Source organism: Bos javanicus, chromosome 8 (genome assembly GCF_032452875.1).
Source record: "Bos javanicus breed banteng chromosome 8, ARS-OSU_banteng_1.0, whole genome shotgun sequence".
Taxonomy (NCBI): Eukaryota; Metazoa; Chordata; class Mammalia; order Artiodactyla; family Bovidae; genus Bos; species Bos javanicus.
Window position 1 is genome coordinate 47,582,033 of NC_083875.1, and position 20,431 is coordinate 47,602,463.

A 20,431-nucleotide genomic window follows, 5' to 3' on the forward strand; every position below is an offset into this window, starting at 1 on the left:
AAAAATCTCAAAAATTATATGTTATTCTTTTGTTAAAGTATATTTTAAGTATATTTAGCTGAAATGTGAGGCAAAAACATACAAAATAGGAAAGTAGCTTGATAAATTAAGCTGCATCAAGAAATACCAAAGAGCTAGAGTTTACAATTTATTGTACATATACTAGAAATACAAAGAAGTATTAGAATTTAACTAGCTGATTTTATATTGATTTGATCTACATAGCAAAAATTAAATCCATAATGGAAAGAGTAAAGGTTGGCAATTTTAGCTAAGTACATTATATTAATAGAATTTTATCACTTATATCAACAGAATTTAACTAGAGTTTATAATGTGTGAAATAGGAACCTTGGGGCTGGAGAGAAGGTATCACAGTGGTAGAAGCAAATATAAATGTTTCTTAAATAAAAGTTTTAAAAATTATCATTGTTATATTTGTTATCTCATTGAGTGACTGTTTATAAGAAGGCTACCTATATAATGGATGCTATGTTTTCTGTGCCTATACACTGAATTTATGCTACTTAAGTAGTCATAATTTGGGAGCTTTACTAGATTAAATTTATATAATTTTGACTAATTCTAGAAAGGGATACTTAGTCAAATAAAGTAGAACTGAGATTCAGAAGGCTTCAAAACTATATAAACAGTTCTGTATGGGAGATGCTAAAAAACTGCATTTCCAGTTATTCAATATCTTGATATCTCAACATCACTCTCTTATTCCTTCAAAAAAATAAGGATCCATATTCTTCTAAGGTGAGATATAAATTACACTTCTAAATATAGAAAAACATTTAAGTATAAAGATTCTTCTAAAATTATATGCCCCTTCCAAGCCTAAATAGTTGTTTCAGGCTTGTGATTAGGATTATAGCTTTTTGAACTTCAAGATACCTCACTGAGTGTCCCCACCTGCATGTTTCATTTAGCCATGTCAATAATGTGATATTCTGAGCCATAGGGAGTATCTGGGAACAGACACACCTACATACTAACTCAGTGTGAAGAGAGACTACAGTCACACTAAATTACTACAGAGACTGTGTAATAATTTTCATAGGCTTAACCTAGCTAAATATGCATTCTGGAGTTCAATTATTTACAGTGATTAGTAAGAGTAACTCAAATATGTTTTTAGGAATAAGTCTCACTTGGTAAATAATTCACTTTGGAGCTTCTAATGTTATATATACAACTTACCAATAAGGAACCAAATTTACTGATCACATGAACAGTTCACTGGAAAACTACCAATTTAGTGAATATTTTAAGATTCCTTTTGAACTAGATTAATCTTTTTCCTAGTTAGGAAACCAAGAAAAGCTTGTTTATGACCACAAAACACTTGTTACCCAGTTAATAAGTTCTCCAGTGGAGATGAATGAATGACCTTAGATCACCTTCTCCCTAGCTCTCTATCTTACTGAGGAAGAAAGGAAGGCCTGTGTAAGGTCCTTTTGTTCATAAGCTCTCTTTCCATATTTCGCCTGGCTCTCAATTTCTTAACTACTGAGAAAAACACCCTAAATCTACAACCAAATCCCTTGTGTTCCAGGCACATATATGCTGTGTGTGAATTTACACTCCAGGTCTCTCTGACGCCAGGTCCTTACTCTTGACCTCAAAAACATAAATGCCTTTTCTCTCCTTACTTCTCCTTTTCCTTTACCTATAACCAAGCAGTCTGCGAGTTCTAATGACCCATTTTTCAAATCGTGTTCTCAACCAGGCCTTTCCCCCTATTGCTTTAGTTGCTATTTTAAGAATAAATGCTCTTACTAGGATGTCAGTATGTGTCATGACAACAGTCCTAATGGCTTTTCTAACCCTGTGTTCTCAATGAGACACCAACAGGTGACTCCTATCCCCAATACCTTTTTAATAATACTATTTTTCAATTCAAAGGTTTACATCACATGTAAACTCCCATTCTGCCTGTTGTGATCTCCACAATTTGGCCTTACTCTACTTATTTAGAGGCATTTCCCCCACTCTTTTCTGTATTTGGTTAATTCTATTCCTCAAGTCCTGGAAAACCCAGTTTCTCCCCTTTCATCTACATAAATCAGTCTTGTCTTTCAAAGGCTCTTATTGACTTTTCCTTAGAATGCAAGCTCATGTTGACACAGTATAACTCTTAGTCAAACTCAGTATAATATACATAGATATTTTCCCCATTGTTTCTTACATGTGTCGGTTTTATCTCCCCATTTGCAAGCTATCTGAGGGGAGGGGGCTCATGAGTTACCTGACCTATGAGTTTGGATAATCCTTTCCCTCCTGGCTATGGATGTAGCTACAATCTCAGAAATCAAAAGGAGTTTGGAAATATCATAGCAATCATGGGAACTAGAAGTCAACTGTTTCAGTTCTTCTGCCTTATGGATGAGGACACTGAGACCCAGGGAAATCAAGTGACTTGGACATCAGAATTATTAATAGTTATCTACTAGTTAACCACTCACCCAATCCATTATTAAAGCAACTGTTACAGTGGAAACTCTAGGTTGAGTTGGGCTCCTCAAACTTTAACATTGAAAACTCATCTGGGAGAATCTCAAAAATTCAGGTTCTTATTCAGTAGGTCTGAGGTGGGACTTGAGGTTTTGCATTTTTAACTAGCTCCCAAAAGGGACCACATGAGTAGAAAGGATTACAACTTTTTCCCAGACCAAAGATTCTAAGTGGTGTGTCTTGTGTTTATCAGTGGGCCAAAGGCAAGAAAGAACACTTTAATATTTTACATAAAAATCAAGAGAAGAATGGAGGAAAAACTGGAAAATTACTCAGGCCATGAGAAATAGGAAAGTGCAGTCATTAATAAGCTACTCAATTCCAACTACCTGATTCTTTTTTACCAGGACTAATTCTTATACAATGGAATCCATGATTAACTACATTATTTATGTTATCTATCAGCCCACCCCTGATTATCTAGAAGCTGATAAATAACACAAATACTAGCTGTCCCTGTCCCTGTCCCTTTATTGTTGGCCATTATTTTAGATTTATTTTGTTCTTCTCTTGGAGAATAAAAGATCTTTTAAAATGGAAGTATTTAAATGGATCAATCCATTACCTTTTGTCATGTTTTTGTTTAGCAGCTCAAGGAAACAGTTTAGGGATACAAGGGTAATTAAAATTAAGGGATAAAAGGATATTTTATGATTACATGGAGATTTCAATTTTTAAATTATATTCTTATGCCCATAAAAATCATGTTATTCAGTAACCTCTCCTGGAACTGTATTAGTAATATAACAGTTAATTCTTGTGCCAAAATCAGCAGCTTCAGGTTCATAAATGGTTGTACCCAGAGCAATTAATTCATTCCTGCTAAATGGTCAATGTGATTAGAAATTAGGAGCTATTTTGGTTATCAAGGTAAGTAATTTTCCCTGTCCACTTGTGAAGTCATTAATTGCTAAGGGGTCACCTTACAAATAACCAGAAATCTTCCTAACATGTATACTAAATTCTGTGACCTGGGCAGTACTCTGATGCAGTGATGCTTGCTCCCATTTACAGGTTTCCCTGGAGGAAGGCATGGCAACCCACTCCAATATTCTTGTCTGGAGAATCCCTATGGACAGAAGAGCCCCGGGGGCTACAGTCCACGCGCCCCGTCGGACACAACTGAGCGACTAAGCACAATCATGTGCAGCAACACACTCAAGCATCAGATACTGGCATTGTAAGTCGTCTGATCAGTTTGAGACCCTCTCTTGTGAAATGAGGGTAATCCTGAACACCACATAGAACACTAAAGAGAAAATTGTGGGAAAGACCTGGAAGGAAAACCAATACATGGAAATTAGACTATAGGCACTCGCAAATGACTTTTGCACCACATGACCTACATAACTTGCCTTTAATGTACCTTTCAAAGTAGACCTTTGTGAGTTATCTGGGGAGTGACTGGTACAAGTTATAAAAAGTACCTATCCAGAGGGAAACTTCTACCTATGTCTGTGGCCACCAATCCTATCCTTCTTCTTCATGTCTTTAGTTCCCTAATTTTAATTTCTAGAAATAAATTGAGCTCAAATGAGTTATCCACACCTGTACTAACATCATTAGTGTCCCTGCCTGACAGGAGACAGCCTGTGTGATGAGCTAATGAGATTAAGAAGAGTATCTAAAGAAAGCACTATGCAAAACAGAAGTTAGTTCTGTTTGAAATTGTACTACGTGATCTATTCCTAGGTGCTTTGGAGGCCAATGCATACAAGCATGATTTTCACAAGAACACTTTGAATTCCAAACCACAAACTTACAAATGAAATTTTGTAAGTAAGTCTATAGTAGCAAATTAGAGTTTTTGTTTTGTTTGAGTGGCAGAGGGCTTTGGTATCTAAAAATTTTGAGTTTTTGCTTTTTCCAGTTGTTAAGTTTTTTTGCTTGTTTGTTTAGCAGGTGATTTCACTGCAGTTTTTCCTAAAGCCACTCTAACCTGCTCCATCACTAGAAACGATAACTATTCACTTGTCAAAGCAGAACTCAACTTTACTATGGCCTCACTGCATTAAACTGGGAGGGAAATCACAGAGGTGCCACAGATCAGACAGCATTCTTCTCTTCAAAACACCCAAGGTGGTGAAGGCTGAGTGGAGAAGCAGCCATCACTACTTAGAATAGACTGGGGCTGTTTAATTAGAAATAATAATAATGTTTCTTTAGAATTCTGAACTTGACCCATTGTGGAGTAATTTGTCTCTGGTTTTAAACTAAATTTTTACTCACATCGTTTTGCCCAGCTTTTAAATGAAAAGGTAAAATAACTACAGGACAATAAATCTGGTTACACTTTAGGAAATGGTAAATGGCAAATCTTTCTAACCCTCACTGAGAGACCATCTTCAATTCTGAGAAATAATCAATTGGTATATTTCAGTAGTACTTTCTCTGAGTAATGGAACTACTACAGCTAAACCTATTTTAATAGTATTTTTAATGCCTTTCTTCTGAGCATGTAGAGGGAAATTTGCCCCATTTTCCTTCTATAGAGAACTGTGACAAGCATCTTTTCATTTTCTAATTCTCTGTAGCCCCATTTAAATGAGTAGTTTTAATTAAAGTTGTGGCCAAGGAGAATATGTTTCATCAGACTCCTGAGACAATTTTGCTGATGTCAGCTTTCCAAGTCCATGGAGCTTTTGGTTTTTCACCAAGTGTTTAATGCTTACAGTAGTTTAATGTGCGAGCTGAACCACTAGAAAGAAAGATCCCTAGAAAGAAAATATTTGGAATGCAAATGTAAGGTGTCACTGTTATAGGAGTTTTTGTTTGATTGACTCACAAAATATTGGGAGTGAAAATGCCATTGTAATTTATCCTATATTGCTTTTAGGATTCTTCAATATTAGATAACAGGTGCTCCGGGTGATTGATGTTGATAAGCCAAAACGAAAGGTTTAGAAATAATATAAAACTTCACTGAGCATATGACCTAGTTGCAGGGGGGTACTCTGCGAATTTTCTGCCAGAGTTGCTTTTGTGTAAAATTTCCTAGAGCAAGATGGGTTTCTTGAGGAAGGTTAGTTCTTACTTCTCTATAGGTCTGTGATTAAGATCAGAAGTTTAAATGATACATTCTAGCTTTATTCCCAGTTTCTGAAAGGTTTTTCAAAGGTACTGCCAATAATCTCAATAGTCTAGAAATTTCAAGGTGGAAAATGGAAAGCAACAGAGCAATTACAAAACCCCTCAAAAACTACACCATGCTATACAAAGCTGCTTAGTTAGCTATAGTCCAGTGATGAGGCATTTTGTTTTGTACTGGGATTTATTTAATATATTTTGTGCATGTCAATCGATGATTCTCATTTCAAATCTCCATAATGCAAAGAAAGACAATTTTAAGACAAGAAGATTTAATCCTAAAGCATTTTAAGAGTATAAGGTTGTAGATGTCATGCTGCTGACAGCATGCCCTTCCCCGGGCACACACCGAGTATTATATCTCCTCAATCTCACCTATCCCCTCTCACACCTTCACCTTAATGCTCAGAATAGAAAGATTGCATCCTGGCTGACTCAATACTTAGAGCTCTAAGTGTGAAATGAGGCATAGCAATAATTCTGTAAATTATATGAAAACTGTAATAAGGGGCTCAACTTGATCTAATAAGCAAAGTGAATATCAAGGGAAAACCTGAAGAGAATTATGTAGGTGACTTGAGAAGTTTAAATACAAGTCCTTAATTAGGTTATACTTACCTGGTCCGTAGGTCAGCTCAGCAGTAATTGGAAGAGATGATTAGTAAGCAAATGAGATTCTAATTAAGTCTAGCACTGCTTCCCTCTCTAAATAGTTTAACAGCCTCAGCCCCAGATATGAAGAGTCTTTGAGAAGGGACCCAACGTCTGCTGTCAGACCATCTTATTATTGCTAAGTCAGTTTTAAAAAGTTCCCTGGAACCTAGTATAGTAAGAAAATGCCTAAACCAGGGCTTCAGTATCTTAGAACCTTCTTTTGTCCCCGAGTTCTGATTTTATGAGGCATCTGAATGAACTGCTAGGTCATTTAATCCCCAGGAATGGACGTTAGGGGCATGCAGTTTGGTAGGATGTGGCTTCATGTAGAGAAGAGAGGAATGCAACTCCTTCACTCACTGTCAGCTTTGCACAAGACTTCTTTCTGTGCCACAGTTTCTCTCTCCATAAAGTAAGAGAGATGCTGGTTTCACTGCTGTTTCACTGGGGTTTGTCAAGCCTGAGAATTAGGGACAGAACACCAAAAGTACTGGGAAGGTCTTAGATAATAGTTTCATTAACCTAGGATATAATTTTATGAAGAACTCTTTGTGTTCACAGCTTTTGAGTTCAGTTAACCTCAACAAATACTAGTGATCTTATAATTCTACTAAAAAGTTTTCAAAACCCTTAGAAAGGAACTGGCTTCCCTTTTGGCTCAGATGGTAAAGAATCCACCTGCAATGCAGGAGACCTGGGTTTGATCCCTGGGTTGGGAAGATCCCCTGCAGAAGAGAAGGGCTAGTCGCTCCAGTATTCTTGCCTGGAGAATTCCATGGACTGTATAGTCCATGAGGTCTCAAAGACTTGGACATGACTGAGCGACTTTCACTTCATTTCTTCACAGAAAGGAACTAGTAACATATAGTAACTAGCTTCTTTTCAAAACATCTACTATAGTCTGTATCAGGCATACAAGACAGAGAAGAAAAAGATTTGACAAAGAGTCCTAAGGATCTTTAGTTCAAAAACTAGCTTTGTCAAATAACTGGGTGACTCTCAGAAAATAATTTAACTTCTTTGGGCTCGAGTTGCCTATCTGTAAAATAGGTAAAGAGATTGGTATCATTTAGTATTTTTAAGGTTGGCTGAACAGTAGAATAACTGAGCTAACTTTTAAAACACTTTGGATGTCCAGGTTCTTCCCCAGACCTCTGGGAATGATTCTGGGCATGGGCATTGGTAGTGGCCCCACAGGTTATTCTGAGCCTCCAAGTAGAGAACCACTGCATTGATCTCTCATTGTCTTAGGTGATCAAAGTTCTGTGACATCATGGTGTGCTGTCTATGTAGTGACACAGATACAAATGTGAGATGTGGTTCTCACATAGCTCACCACATTTTAATAATGAGTCTCTTTACTTCAACTGAATCTTCCACCAAACTATGGCACATTCTGCCTCACGCTGTGTCCAGACCACATTGGCATTTTGACCCAAGTGCGTCAATTTGGGTTGTCTTGAGGGGAAAAGTTAACGTTATATCTTATTTATTTTTTTTTTAATTAATGAAGGTCAAAGTTAACCTGCCCTCTAGAATTTTTTGACCACTTTGTTAAAAATCATTTCAACTTTCAAACGTTCTTGTTAGGAGAAGGGGACCAAAGACATATTAAGTTAGTTGGCCTATTTCACTTCAATCTTGGTGAATAATTTAACCATGCCTCCCCCATCTAAGGATTGGCACTCTTAGACAGTAGGTGCTGATTTTTCCCTTTGACAAACTGCATGTCAGTTTGCTGGAGAGAACAAGTGGTAAAGAAGGCACATGCCTGTGTTCTCAGTCACTCAGTCTTTTCTGACTCTTTGGGACCCCATGGACTGTAGCCCGCCAGGCTCCTCTGTCCATGGGATTTCCCAGGCAAGAATATTGGAGTGGATTGCCATTCCCTTCTCCAGGGGATCTTCTAGACTCCGGGATTAAACTTGTGTCTCCTGCATCTCCTGCATTCGTAGGCAGATTCTTTACCATTGAGCCACCTGGGAAGCCCATTAAAGATGGCACAGGGTGGCAAAAAATGACTGTCCTGCCTGATAAAACAGGTCATCTGTCCTGTGGATAACTCCACCCCTTTTTCCAGACAGGAGAATCCGAATAATTCAAGGCAAGGGCAAGGTGCGGCATGTGGTCTGCAGTATTTCAGGGCAAGGTAAAGACGTAGCTCTCCCTGCCTCGGCTGGCAGTACTTTGGTGGATTTTGTGAACAACTTTATGGGAGGTCTCACCCCCACTGGATACTGAGCACTTCCCAGGGAGGAAATGGTAATCCATTGTTGGGTTGCCTATCCACTGAGGTTTGGGGCTGTCAGTCATAGGGAAGGAGTACTGATTTCCTTATCCCTGCTGAATGCCTTCACTTTCATTTTATACTGGGTCCCACAAATCACGTAGCTGACCTTGCCTAACCCGACTGCCAAGATACAACTCTGAGTTTGATATAACTATGTGAGGCCATGGGGAGAACTGTCAAAGTTCAATGTCCTTATGTGTTCACTCTCCTGGAACACAGTGAAAGATCTAGCTGCCTCTTGAAGTTTTTTCTCTATTCTTAAGTATCACATTATACACATATCATATATTAACTGTGTGACATGGGGCAAATTATTTACATTTCTGTGCTTTAAAATGTTATTTTGTCATATAGGAAAAATAATACTAATGTCATAAACATGAAATATATAAATAAATATAAATACTTGGCACAGCACTGGGCACAAGTATTAATCAATTTTAGTTGAATAACAAATTCATTATTTTTTATACACTCTGAAAATCATTGCAAAAGTATTTTGATTACTACTTTGAAGGATACACATTCTAGTAAATATATTTGAAGTATCAATCTCCAGGGTTCTTAGAAATTTTAAATTCACTAAAAACTCTTCAGGAGGGGAAAATTTTTAGGTAGAAGAAAAACTGTATGAAGAGAAGGAATCCTTATTGCCAAATTTAGACTTAAATTGAAGAAAGTACGGAAAATCACTAGACCATTCAGGTATGACCCTAACCTTACAATTATACAGTGGAAGTGACAAATAGATTCAAGGGATTAGATCTGATTGACAGAGTGCCTGAAGAACTATGGATGGTGGTACGTGACATTGTACAGGAGGCAGTGATCAAGACCATCCCCAAGAAAAAGAAATGCAAAAAGACAAAATGGATGTCTGAGGAGGCCTTACAAATAACTGAGAAAAGAAGAGAAGAGAAAGGCAAAGGAGAAAAGGAAAGATATACACATTTGAATGCAGAGTTCCAAAGAATAGCAAGGAGAGATAAGAAATCCTTCCTCAGTCAGCAGTGCAAACAAATAGATGAAAACAATAGAATGGGAAAAACTAGAGATCTCTTCAAGAAAATCAGAGATACCAAGGGAACATTTCATGCAAAGATGGGCTCAACAAAGGACAGGAATAGTATGGACCTAACAGAAGCAGAAGGTATTAAGAAGAGGTGGCAAGAATACACAGAAGAACTGTACAAAAAGATCTTCATGACCCAGATAATCATGATGCTGTGATCACTCACCTAGAGCCAGACATCCTGGAATGTGAAGTCAAGTGGGCCTTAGGAAGCATCACTATGAACAAAGCTAGTGGAAGTGATGGAATTCCAGTTGAGCTATTTCAAATCCTAAAAGATGATGCTGTGAAAGTGCTGCACTCAATATGTAAGCAAATTTGGAAAACTCAGCAGTGGCCACAGGACTGGAAAAGGTCAGTTTTCATTCCAATCCCAAAGAAAGGCAATGCCAAAGAATGCTCAAACTACCGCACAATTGCACTCATCTTACATGCTAGCAAAGTAATGCTCAAAATTCTCCAAGCCAGGCTTCAACAGTAAATGAACCATGAACTTCCAGATGTTCAAGTTGGATTTAGAAAAGGCAGAGGAACAGGAGATCAAATTGTCAACATCCACTGGATCATTGAAAAAGCAAGAGAGTTCCAGAAAAACATCTATTTCTGCTTTATTGACTATGCCAAAGCCTTTGACTGTGTGGACCACAACAAACTGTGGAAAATTCTGAAAGAGATGGGAATACCAGACCACCTGATCTGCTTTTGAGAAACCTGTATGCAGGTCAGGAAGCAACAGTTAGAACTGGACATGGAACAACAGACTGGTTCCAAATCGGGAAAGGAGTACGTCAAGGCTGTACATTGTCACCCTGCTGTTTTAACTTATACACAGAGTACATCATGAGAAACGCTGGACTGGAAGAAACACAAGCTGGAATCAAGATTGCCAGGAAAAATACCAATAATCTCAGATATGCAGATGACCCCACCCTTATGGCAGAAAGTGAAGAACTAAAGAGCCTCTTGATGAAAGTGAAAGAGGAGAGTGAAAAAGTTGGCTTAAAGCTCAACATTCAGAAAATTAAGATCATGGCATCTGGTTCCATCAACTTCATGGCAAAAAGATGGGGAAACAATGGAAACAGAGACTTTATTTTCGGGGTCTCCAAAATCACTGCAGATGGTGATTACAGCCATGAAATTAAAAGACGCTTGCTCCTTGGAAGAAAAGTTATGACCAACCTAGACAGCATATTAAAAAGTTGAGACTTCACTTTGCCAACAAAGGTCCATCTAGTCAAAGCTACTGTTTTTCCAGTAGTCATGTATGGATGTGAGAATTGGACTATAAAGAAAGCTAAGCGGCGAAGAATTGATCCTTGGGAACTGGGTGTTGGAGAAGACTCTTGAGAGTCCTTTGGACAGCAAGGAGATCCAACCAGTCCATCCTAAAGGGAATCAGTCCTGAATATTCATTGGAAGTACTGATGCTGAAACTGAAACTTTAATACTTTGGCCACCCAATGTGAAGAACTGACTCACTGGAAAAGACCCTGATGCTGAGAAAGATTGAATGCAGGAGGAGAAGGGGATGACAGAGGATAAGATAGTTGGATGGCATCACCGATTCAATGGACATTAGTTTGAGTAAATTCAGGGAGTTGGTGATGAACACGGAGGCCTGGCCTGCTACAGTCCATGGGGCTGCAATGATTTGGACATAACTGAGTGACTGAACTGAACTGAACTGAGAAGCAATCTTGGCTTTGTCCATTATAAGAGGCACAAACGCCACACCCATAGTAACTAACTGTTGAGGTCTACAATGAATAAAGTAGAGAGGATGCCGGGTAAGAGTTCATTTTCTGCTTTGCTAGAATAAACAGATGTAGGAGGTTGATGTAATGTGGAAGTCAAATTGTATAATTCAGTGGTTTATAAGCCACAAATCTCCAGTCACTAGCAGGTATCTGCAGTGCTAGCCTTCAATCTGTGACTGTCACTAATGCCATCTTATGTAGCCTAGAACTTCGGTGGAAATATGGAGCACATCTTTGGATTCCCAGGAAATAAAGGTAGCTCCTTCACTGCCCCATAACTATGATTTTCATAAATATATTGAGCACTGGCTGTATACCAGGTAATTTTATATTCTTTCTAATCCTTGTAAGAGTTAGTTGCTCAGTCATGTCTGACTCTTTGTGACCCCATAGACTGTAGTCAGGCTCCTCTGTCCATGGAATTCTCCAGGCAAGAATACTGGAATAGGTAGCCATTCCCTTCTCTAGGGGATCTTCCCGATCCAGGGATTGAACCCAGGTCTCCTGCATTGCAGGCAGGTTCTTCACTGTCTGAAGCTACCAAAGATCCCATAAGGCAATTATGTCCACTTCGTAAATGAGAAATCTTGAGGTTCAGCTAAGTCAATTGGTTTAACCAAGATTTTCTGACCAGCTAGAGAGATTGAGTGTATAAATACAGTTCTATAAAACTTGAAGATTATGCATCTTATTTTAACTGACTGCAAAGCCCCTCTTGTAACTAAAGTAAGCGAAAGCTTGGTGGAAGTAATAACATAGCAAATACTAATTTAGCTTTAACATCAGGTACTGTTCTAAGTACTTAATACATATTGACCCATTTAATCCTTGCTATAGCCTTATATAGTAGGAATTAGCATCTTCATTTTGCAGATGAGGAAACTGAGGTACTGGGCAGTTAAATGAACTGAGCCAGATTATGAACCAGTAAGTGACAGACCAGCTTATAAACAAAGCCATGTGGCTTTGCATTCTGGGCATGACAACTAGGTAAAAGAATTGGAACTTCTTTAATTATTAATATTTTAAAGGGTTATCTGAAAAAGTATGGTTTGATTTTCTATAGTAATTTGCCAAGATATGTACCCAAATGTATATCCTGCTAAACATTAATCAAAATATTTCAAAAAAATTTCAGAGCCTGAAGCAAATAATAATAATGAATAGTAGTAAAAACAGCTGTTGAAATTAATTTTACATCTATAATGTGCCCTGGCACTGTGCCAGATGACTTACATATGTCATCTCATTTAACATTTATAATAATAGTTTTATTATTTCTAGATAACGGAATAAATATCTGAGGCCCAGAGAATTTCCCTGTGGCTCAGTCAGTAAAGAATCTGCCTGCAATGCAGGAGACCTAATTCAATCCATGGGTCGGGAAGATCCCCTCAAGGAAAAAAAGGCAACCCACTCCAGTATTCTTGCCTGGGAAATTCCATGGACAGAGGAGCCTGGTGGGCTACCGTCCTTGGAGTCGCAAAGAGTCGGACACAGTTGAGTGATTAAACCATCAGAGAATTTAATTAATGTTTCTCAAGGCACACAATAAATATATGATGTGTCTGGGATAGACTTTGCATTCAGAGCCCACATTCTTCATTACCAAACTAGTACTCCATTCTTTCATAATTTTTAGTGGTGGAAAACTTTATCTTCTGAGAACTGACCTGAGTTTTAAAAACCAGCACGAGTCATTTGTGACTAAGTCATTTGCTTTTTGAATTTCAGGGACTTGAGATTAAGAACTGACTTATTGGAAAAGACCCTGATGCTGGGAAGGACTGAGGGCAGAAGGAGAAGGGGACAACAGAGGATGAGATGGTTGGATGGCATCACCAACTCCATGGGCATGAGTTTGAGTAAGCTCTGGGAGTTGGTGATGGATAGCGAAGCCTAGAGTGCTGCAGTCCATGGAGTCACAAGGAGTCAGACATGACTGAGTGACTGCACTGCACTGAACTGAGATTAACTTCTGATCAAAAACACCACTTGACGAAAATACAGGGTGCTTTTCTGCTGTGATCGATAAATTGTCTGAAATCAGTCCCCTAAACACATTTTGTGCACTGGTGGCAACATGGTAATTACAGTATCCCCAGGTGATGACTTTGGAGGAATGCTCTTCTTACAGAAAATTTATGCTCTACACTTGACTGGCACTGCATGTTAATGAAGGAAATAATGGCTAGAAGCTTACCATATGCCTCTGGGCTTGTGTCATGTTGCTTACAGGCATCATTCAAGCATCTACGTAGTCACTGGGTATACTACTCTATAATGATTGTTGACCACTAAACCACTTCATCATCTGCAGCACTTTTCTTACAGGGAGAACTTGCATGACTTTTAATTAATGCATGGTTCCAGAGGATCCACACTATATGTGATTCAACCCCATATTCTGAATGAAGACTAAGCTGAGTTGGTAACTCTTATGACCTTTGCGGGAACATGTATCCCTTAAGTGGATGAGGAAGTTACCAAATCTCCATATCCCTTGATTCTGTCTAGGTCAAGACTACCTAACCCTTTCTTTGTTTTCCCAGGTCTTGGTGGAGGTTGCACATAGCATCCTCCTTTCCAATATATTGTTCAGAATTAAATTTCTTAGGAAAGAACTGTGAGAATAGCTTGGTCAGCCATTCTTGGTGAAGAAAATACTGCAGAAGTGGATGTGGAGTGGAGGAGTGGATGGGGGAGAGCAGAGAGGGAGAAGAAAGAGATAAAAGAGGTGGCTTTATTGCACATTTATAGACTGTAACTGGTGTGAACTGACTTCCCCTGCATTTTGCAATATGCTTCTTTAAGCAAAATTTCCTCTCCAAACTCAGAAAACTCTGGCATGCCTGAGAACAGTCATCTCCAACTGCTCTACCCTCAACTAACTAACTGTCTCTCTCAACAGTTAGAAGCAAGCTTGTTGGAAAATAGTGTTTCTAGAGCTTCCAAATACACAGTAGACTTTTTTTCTTGGCAAAATCTGTCAGCCAAGTAGGGAGGAGTCCATGATGAAAGTTATAATTTAGATGTGACAACTCTTAAAAGTAAAATTTGTGTATTTCTGAATGCCTCCTTTCCAAAAAAAAAAAAAAATGCTTTTCATATGGAGCTATTCTATTGAGAACATTATTGAATGCAGCTGCTTGAAGAAAAAGCACTTAATTTGGATGGCAAGATCTCTGTTAGAACAGTGAAGGAAATACTCTGGGATGATCATTTCTCCCTTAAATTGAGAGAAATGCTAATTACCAGTAAAATGAAATGGAGACCTAAGGGTAAGATTTTTTTTTTTTTTAACCAAAGGAGTTAGAAAAATGTCTCAATAGATGAAAGCCAGAAAATAAAATAACAAACAGTGAATAATGATAGAAAGCTACTTGCTATTATTATTAAAAACAATAGTCACTAGGCCTGATCTCATACTAATTATTCTAAAAATCCTGAAAGTAAGGTCTTCTTTCCCCCATTCGATAGAGGAAGAGCAGAGAAGCATAGCAGAAACATAATTAGAGCTGGTCACCCAGCAAGGAACTGGCAAAGTTGAGATTTAGCCCAAAGACTAAATTTACAGCTTTTCACCACTCCTCTGAAGGACTTGAAAGAGAACTTGAGAAGTGAATTACAGTGTTCTGATTACCATGGCTTTGTTGGAATGGCCGCCTCCTTGGAACTCGATGGTCCCAAAAGCGTCGGTGGGGCTGAGTTGAGTGTGCTTGCTGATGGACCACTTCTCAGACTGGATGTCATTTCGAGAGAGGCGACTTTCATTTTTCTCATTCTGAAGAACCGAGATACTGGGAGTGAGGCCAACATGCTGGCCTATTAGACGCCCACAGCAACACCTATAACGTAAGAGGTCAAAGTGAAACCCTTGTACTAGTGACAACCGGAATATACACTTAAGGCAATCTGCTGGAGAAATCTACAAACTGTAGCAAGCCAGCAAGTCAGTTTTTAGGTGGAAACTATATGTGGCATACCTGACAAATGGTGAACTCAGGATTTACTTGACAAATTAATACACTTCTTCTCTGGCCCTTCCTCATTTTGCTCTAGCTGTAATGTGTCTCCCATCTTTCTGAACCAACCCCCTTTCACACCAGCCATATTGTTCAGGACTGGAACCTAAGAATGAAAGCCCTGTAGATTTTTCTACTTCTCACTCCTCCCATCTATTAAATCTTGCACAAAGGCCACTGAGCAGCTTTAAGGGGAGAATTTTAACAGGCACATTTAAATAAGGACTCTCAATCACATGTGAGTAAGAACCTAACTTGTCTTTTCCTAATTGACACTCATTGTCAAATATCCAATTCTGAGAATAAAAATTTGCAACTTAAGTTTTCTTGAAGAAACAAGAAAAAATTATTCACAAGATATCTGAAAACAAAATTTATTCCTTACATCATGAAAATGTTGCTTGTACTTTACTACTAGCATTACTATGACTATTAGCAATAATACTGATATGTAGTTACCATTTATTAAATACTAACAGTGTGACATTCATTGTATGGGTACAACATTATAGTTTTAAAGGTATTCAAGGTTGTACAGCTGGTTTATATGATTCCAGAGTCTATATTTTAAACTACTTCATTATATTGTCTTTTCATAAAGGCACTTTCAGATATGCATATATTACTTTATCCCAAATGCTTCATACTTTCTATACTTTTGATCATCAGGAAGTAAGTAGAATTTAAAAAATGTTCTTGAATAGAAATCTGAAGGTCTGCAGTCTAATCAGTAATCTGCTAGGAGTATATCATTTAAAAGTCTCTTTTTTCACTGTAGCTGAGCATGTTGGTAAAAACTACCCATTTTGATGAAATGCTGGAAAAGGAAACCACACTAAATGTATATTTATATATATGTATATATAAATATAAAATCCATTCTTACAATGATGAAGTCCCTTCCCGAGGGTGTACCTGTTATTTTGTACAGGCTCTCAAAGAATTAACTACAGTCATGGCATATTACATGGTGTGTATATATAAGATTGTTTCAAAGATATTCAGTAACAATGAAATCTATTGCAATGGACAGTGCCTAGTATCATAGTTTTGTTCCCATAACTGCTACATCAAGTTCTTGCTACATTATAAAGACAGCAAGCTTACCTATGGGGGTCTTTGGTGCTGGGGATGATGTGAACACATTCTCTTTTATAAAAGGCTCTTTCTATCCAGGACTTCTGAGCCTGAAAAAAAGGAAGAGGAAAGGGGAACACAGCCTTTAAGTATTTTTGACTAGAAAGCAAAATTCCACAAACACTTAACAGACGGATATCTCATAAACTGAATTGAAACTGTTGTTACTTCACACATAAATGCTGTATATAACAAAATCCCTTACTATCATTATCTGCTGATTAGATTTTTTAACATTATAATGTGAGAATTAAAGGAAAATGACTATAATAAAAAATGCTCAAGTTCATAATGACTTCTGAAGAACAGAAAAATAATGCTATTTACAGAGAAAATGAAAGCTATAGAACAGTATGTTTGTAACCCTTTAGATAACAAGTATTAGTGGCAGGAAGAAATATACCTAAATAATCATAAAGTTTTCATGGCTGACACTTTCATTAGATTTTCTTTATAGAAAGAAAGAAAAATGGTGAGGAAATGACATAATTCAAGCCCTAATCCATCACCATGCTTTTACTAAAATCCAAATTATCAATGCTTGAATATGGAAAGGGAAAAAGGAGATGGAAACACAAGAAAGATAAATGTCTTAATCACAGTTCAAAATTTCACAGGTAATTCCTTTGGAAGGAAAGTAGACGCCACGTTTTTTGGCATCACACATGCCTTTCAGCACATGAAATACAGCGTCTTAGAATGAACATTGTTGGGACTGTCCACACAGCAGCCTGGCCACTGAGATTAGGTTCCCAGAAGGATAAAGCGAGTTCCAACAAACTGTACCATCTTTGTTCCAAAACAGTGTCCATCCTTCATCCCTTAACCCCTTTCTTTACCAGCATTTGAAACAGTATAGGAGTTTCCTATGAAATCTAGTAAACTACTCAGAAGATTCCTTTTCTAAGCGAGTGGTTAAGATAGAAGTTGGTAGAGTAACATGTAATGTTATTTCCACATGGTGTCATCTTCTATCTAACCTAGGATCAGAACAAAATTCCTACTTTTAAAATACACAGAGAGTTTGGGATTGACATATGCACATTGCAATTAATATATTTAAAATGGATCACAAACCAGGACCTACTTTCTTGTGTAGAGCATACAAAATTCTGCTCAATATTCTGTTAACAACCTAACCGGGAAAAACATTAGAAAAAAGAATAGATACATGTATATGTATAACTGAATCAAATTGTTGTATACCTGAAATTAACACAACATTGTTAATTAACTGTAAAGTAAAGTAAAGTGAAAGTCACTTAGTGGTGTCTGACTCTTTGGACCCCATGGACTATACAGTCCCTGGAATTCTCCAGGCCTGGTATTGGAGTGGGTAGCCTATCCTTCTCCAGGGGATCTTCCTGACCCAGAAATTGAACAGGGGTCTCCTGCATTGCAAGCGAATTCTGTATCAGCTGAGTTAAGAGGGAAGCCCTAATTAACTATATTCCAATATAAAGTAAAAAGTTAAAAAAATACATACAGGGCCAAAGTGCAAACAAGCTGTTTACTTGGCCTGTCTCAATGACCAATGTTGACTGTTTCAAGTCCCTGTTTTGTTGGCTATAACTGATACTAACTCTTCTAAGGACCCAAATGGCTGTATAAGTTGTGCTAAGGTCTTTGTCCTCAGCCCCTTAATACTGCATCTCCGTCCTCTTTCACAGTGGAGTCTATGTGAGCATGTGGCACTGAAGGCATAACACTTAGATGCATAACAAAGCACATTTTGAAAGTAGCAACACAGGGAATGCTTGAAGGGTACAAAGGACCAGCATCCCATTTCAGTCACGGTTGCAATCAGGTCGCATAATTTCTGAGTACTTATGCATTGTCCAAATGTAAAGGAGCAGCCTCTCTGTCGAAGAGATCCTGGGTCCAAGTGGCCCTCTGCACTGTCATACCACAAAGGTAACATTTGCAGTTCTGTTTGTCATTGTGGCATGGAGAAAGATTCAGTGTCTATTTTCAAAGTTTTTCTTCTCAAAAATGTAGGAAAAACTAGTGGCTACATCTTTGCAGCAGAAATAAGCTTAGATAACCAGTATTTATCTTCGTATAAAGCCTGTAAGTTAAACTATTCATAGGCTGTGATTTTTTTCCTAGAAACTGAATACTTTCTTTGATAATATCTCTTGGCAGATAGATGGTAAAAATATTCCTCTCTGGATATCTGAAACCAACTTTCCCTACACCTTGGGGAGCAGAAAAGGGAGAGCATACTTTCACTTTTTGGGGGCCCACTTTGGCTGGCATTAAGAAGGATCTTTTGGGAAAGCACCTGGAAATTTCAGGGAGTGCTGATCAATACTCTGAGAGAAAGTAGGAATGGCAGTATGATGGGGAGAGGATGATGTCTGCAGTTAGAAAAGTGGTATGAATGAGACTGCAGCTTCAACAAAGTCATATAATTTCTCTGATCCTGTTTTCCTCATTTATAAAAATGGGCACAACCATAATGCCTGAAACACAGAGTTGTTATCATTATATAGGTAGCAAGTTTTCATTTCAAGAAGAGGAACCAGTCTTACATTGGTCTGGTACTAAAAGTTCAGATAAAGGTTTAAATGAGAAACACTATTAAATTGCCATAGCAGATCTGACCTAAATTGACTTTATGTCACACTGGAGATGATATGCTCCCAGAAGGCCTGTCTATAGACAAGGTATCTAGAAATTTATTTAACTTCTCTGAGACTTTTCTATAACATGAGGATAATCATAGCTACTTTGGAAAATTGTATTAATCAAAGTAGATGATTCAGGGTAAGCATCTGGCACTCAGTAGGTAATAACAATGCCTAACTTTTATTTGGGATTTAGCATGTGCCTGAAATTGTGCCTTATATGTATTATCTCCATGGAGCCTTATAAGAACCCTATGGGGGAATTACTACTATTATGTAGTGTCTGTGTGAGATGTAACAAATTAGAAGTTAGACTTTGAACTTGAGCTGTCTAACTCCAGAGTTTATACTCTTACCCACTCTGCTCAACTGTCTCTCCAAATTCGACGTTATTGGTATTAAAATACCCTAGATCTGGGCAGGCCTGGGAGTGCCCTTGTAGAGGCATGTCTCAGAATCAGTTCACACTTGCACCTTTCCCCTCCTTATTTCCTCCTTCCAGTTCCCACAAATGAAGTAATCAACACTCTACTCTCTCTTCCTCTCTCCCTGAGGTCGAGGATTGAGGTGGGACATTAGGCAGTCACAAGAATATGAGAAAAGTAAAAGAAGGGGGTATCATTATAATGGCTACAACAACGAAATGTAATCACACAGGACTCCCAACTTGAGAGTTTCTAGGGCACCTCCATTATTTCTCTCACTTACAGATCCTGGTTCCAACATGTAAGGCCCTAGAAGCTTTACTCAGATGGCGTGCAGTAAGACTGACTGCATAAAGACCAACTTGTTTGTTGGTCTTTAAGTAATTTGACTTGCAAGTGGTTTAGCAACTTAATTACCTTCCCAAAGGTGAATAGTTACCTCACTGTCAGCAAAGGGATTAAGGATCAGTTTTTTCTTATTATTACCAAACTAACAATTTCTCTTACAAAGGCATAGAAAATTGCGAGGGGGGAAAGGAAATGTAAAAAATTTTTTCCATCATTCATAATTGAGTTGGATTCTTTTTTTGAGAAAGAAAGCGTAATATATAACAGAAAGAGTACATGTATAGCACACAAATTAGGAATTCTACCAAACATCATGTACTAAATAGGAGAAATTTACTATGCTTTATTGTGGGCTTTACTTTACTGTGCTTTTATTCAGTCTTCAATGTAGACGGATATTAGATTTTAAAAATCATTTTCCTGGCATATTTGGTGTATAATCATGATTTAACTTGCCCCCTAAATTAATTCCCTTTTCCTCTG

The 20,431-nt window shown here is 37.9% G+C and overlaps 1 protein-coding gene and 1 pseudogene across 9 annotated transcripts in view; one reads left to right on the forward strand and one right to left on the reverse strand.

Moving 5' to 3' along the window:
* Nucleotides 1-20,431, reverse strand: part of TRPM3 (transient receptor potential cation channel subfamily M member 3) — a 608,143-nt gene that overhangs the window by 284,102 nt on the left and 303,610 nt on the right. For 8 of the 9 annotated variants that reach the window (XM_061425528.1, XM_061425527.1, XM_061425526.1 and 5 more), the window contains exons 2-3: nt 16,516-16,595; nt 15,027-15,231 (exon numbers count right to left, since the gene is read on the reverse strand). In XM_061425528.1, coding sequence (XP_061281512.1) covers nt 15,027-15,231; nt 16,516-16,595 — 285 coding nt within the window. Of the gene's footprint in view, nt 1-6,225; nt 6,957-15,026; nt 15,232-16,515; nt 16,596-20,431 lie in introns of those variants that run through there. The other variant, XM_061425529.1, reaches the window with a different exon arrangement.
* LOC133253275 (beclin-1-like) overlaps nt 16,837-20,431 on the forward strand; it is a 194,153-nt pseudogene continuing 190,558 nt past the window's right edge.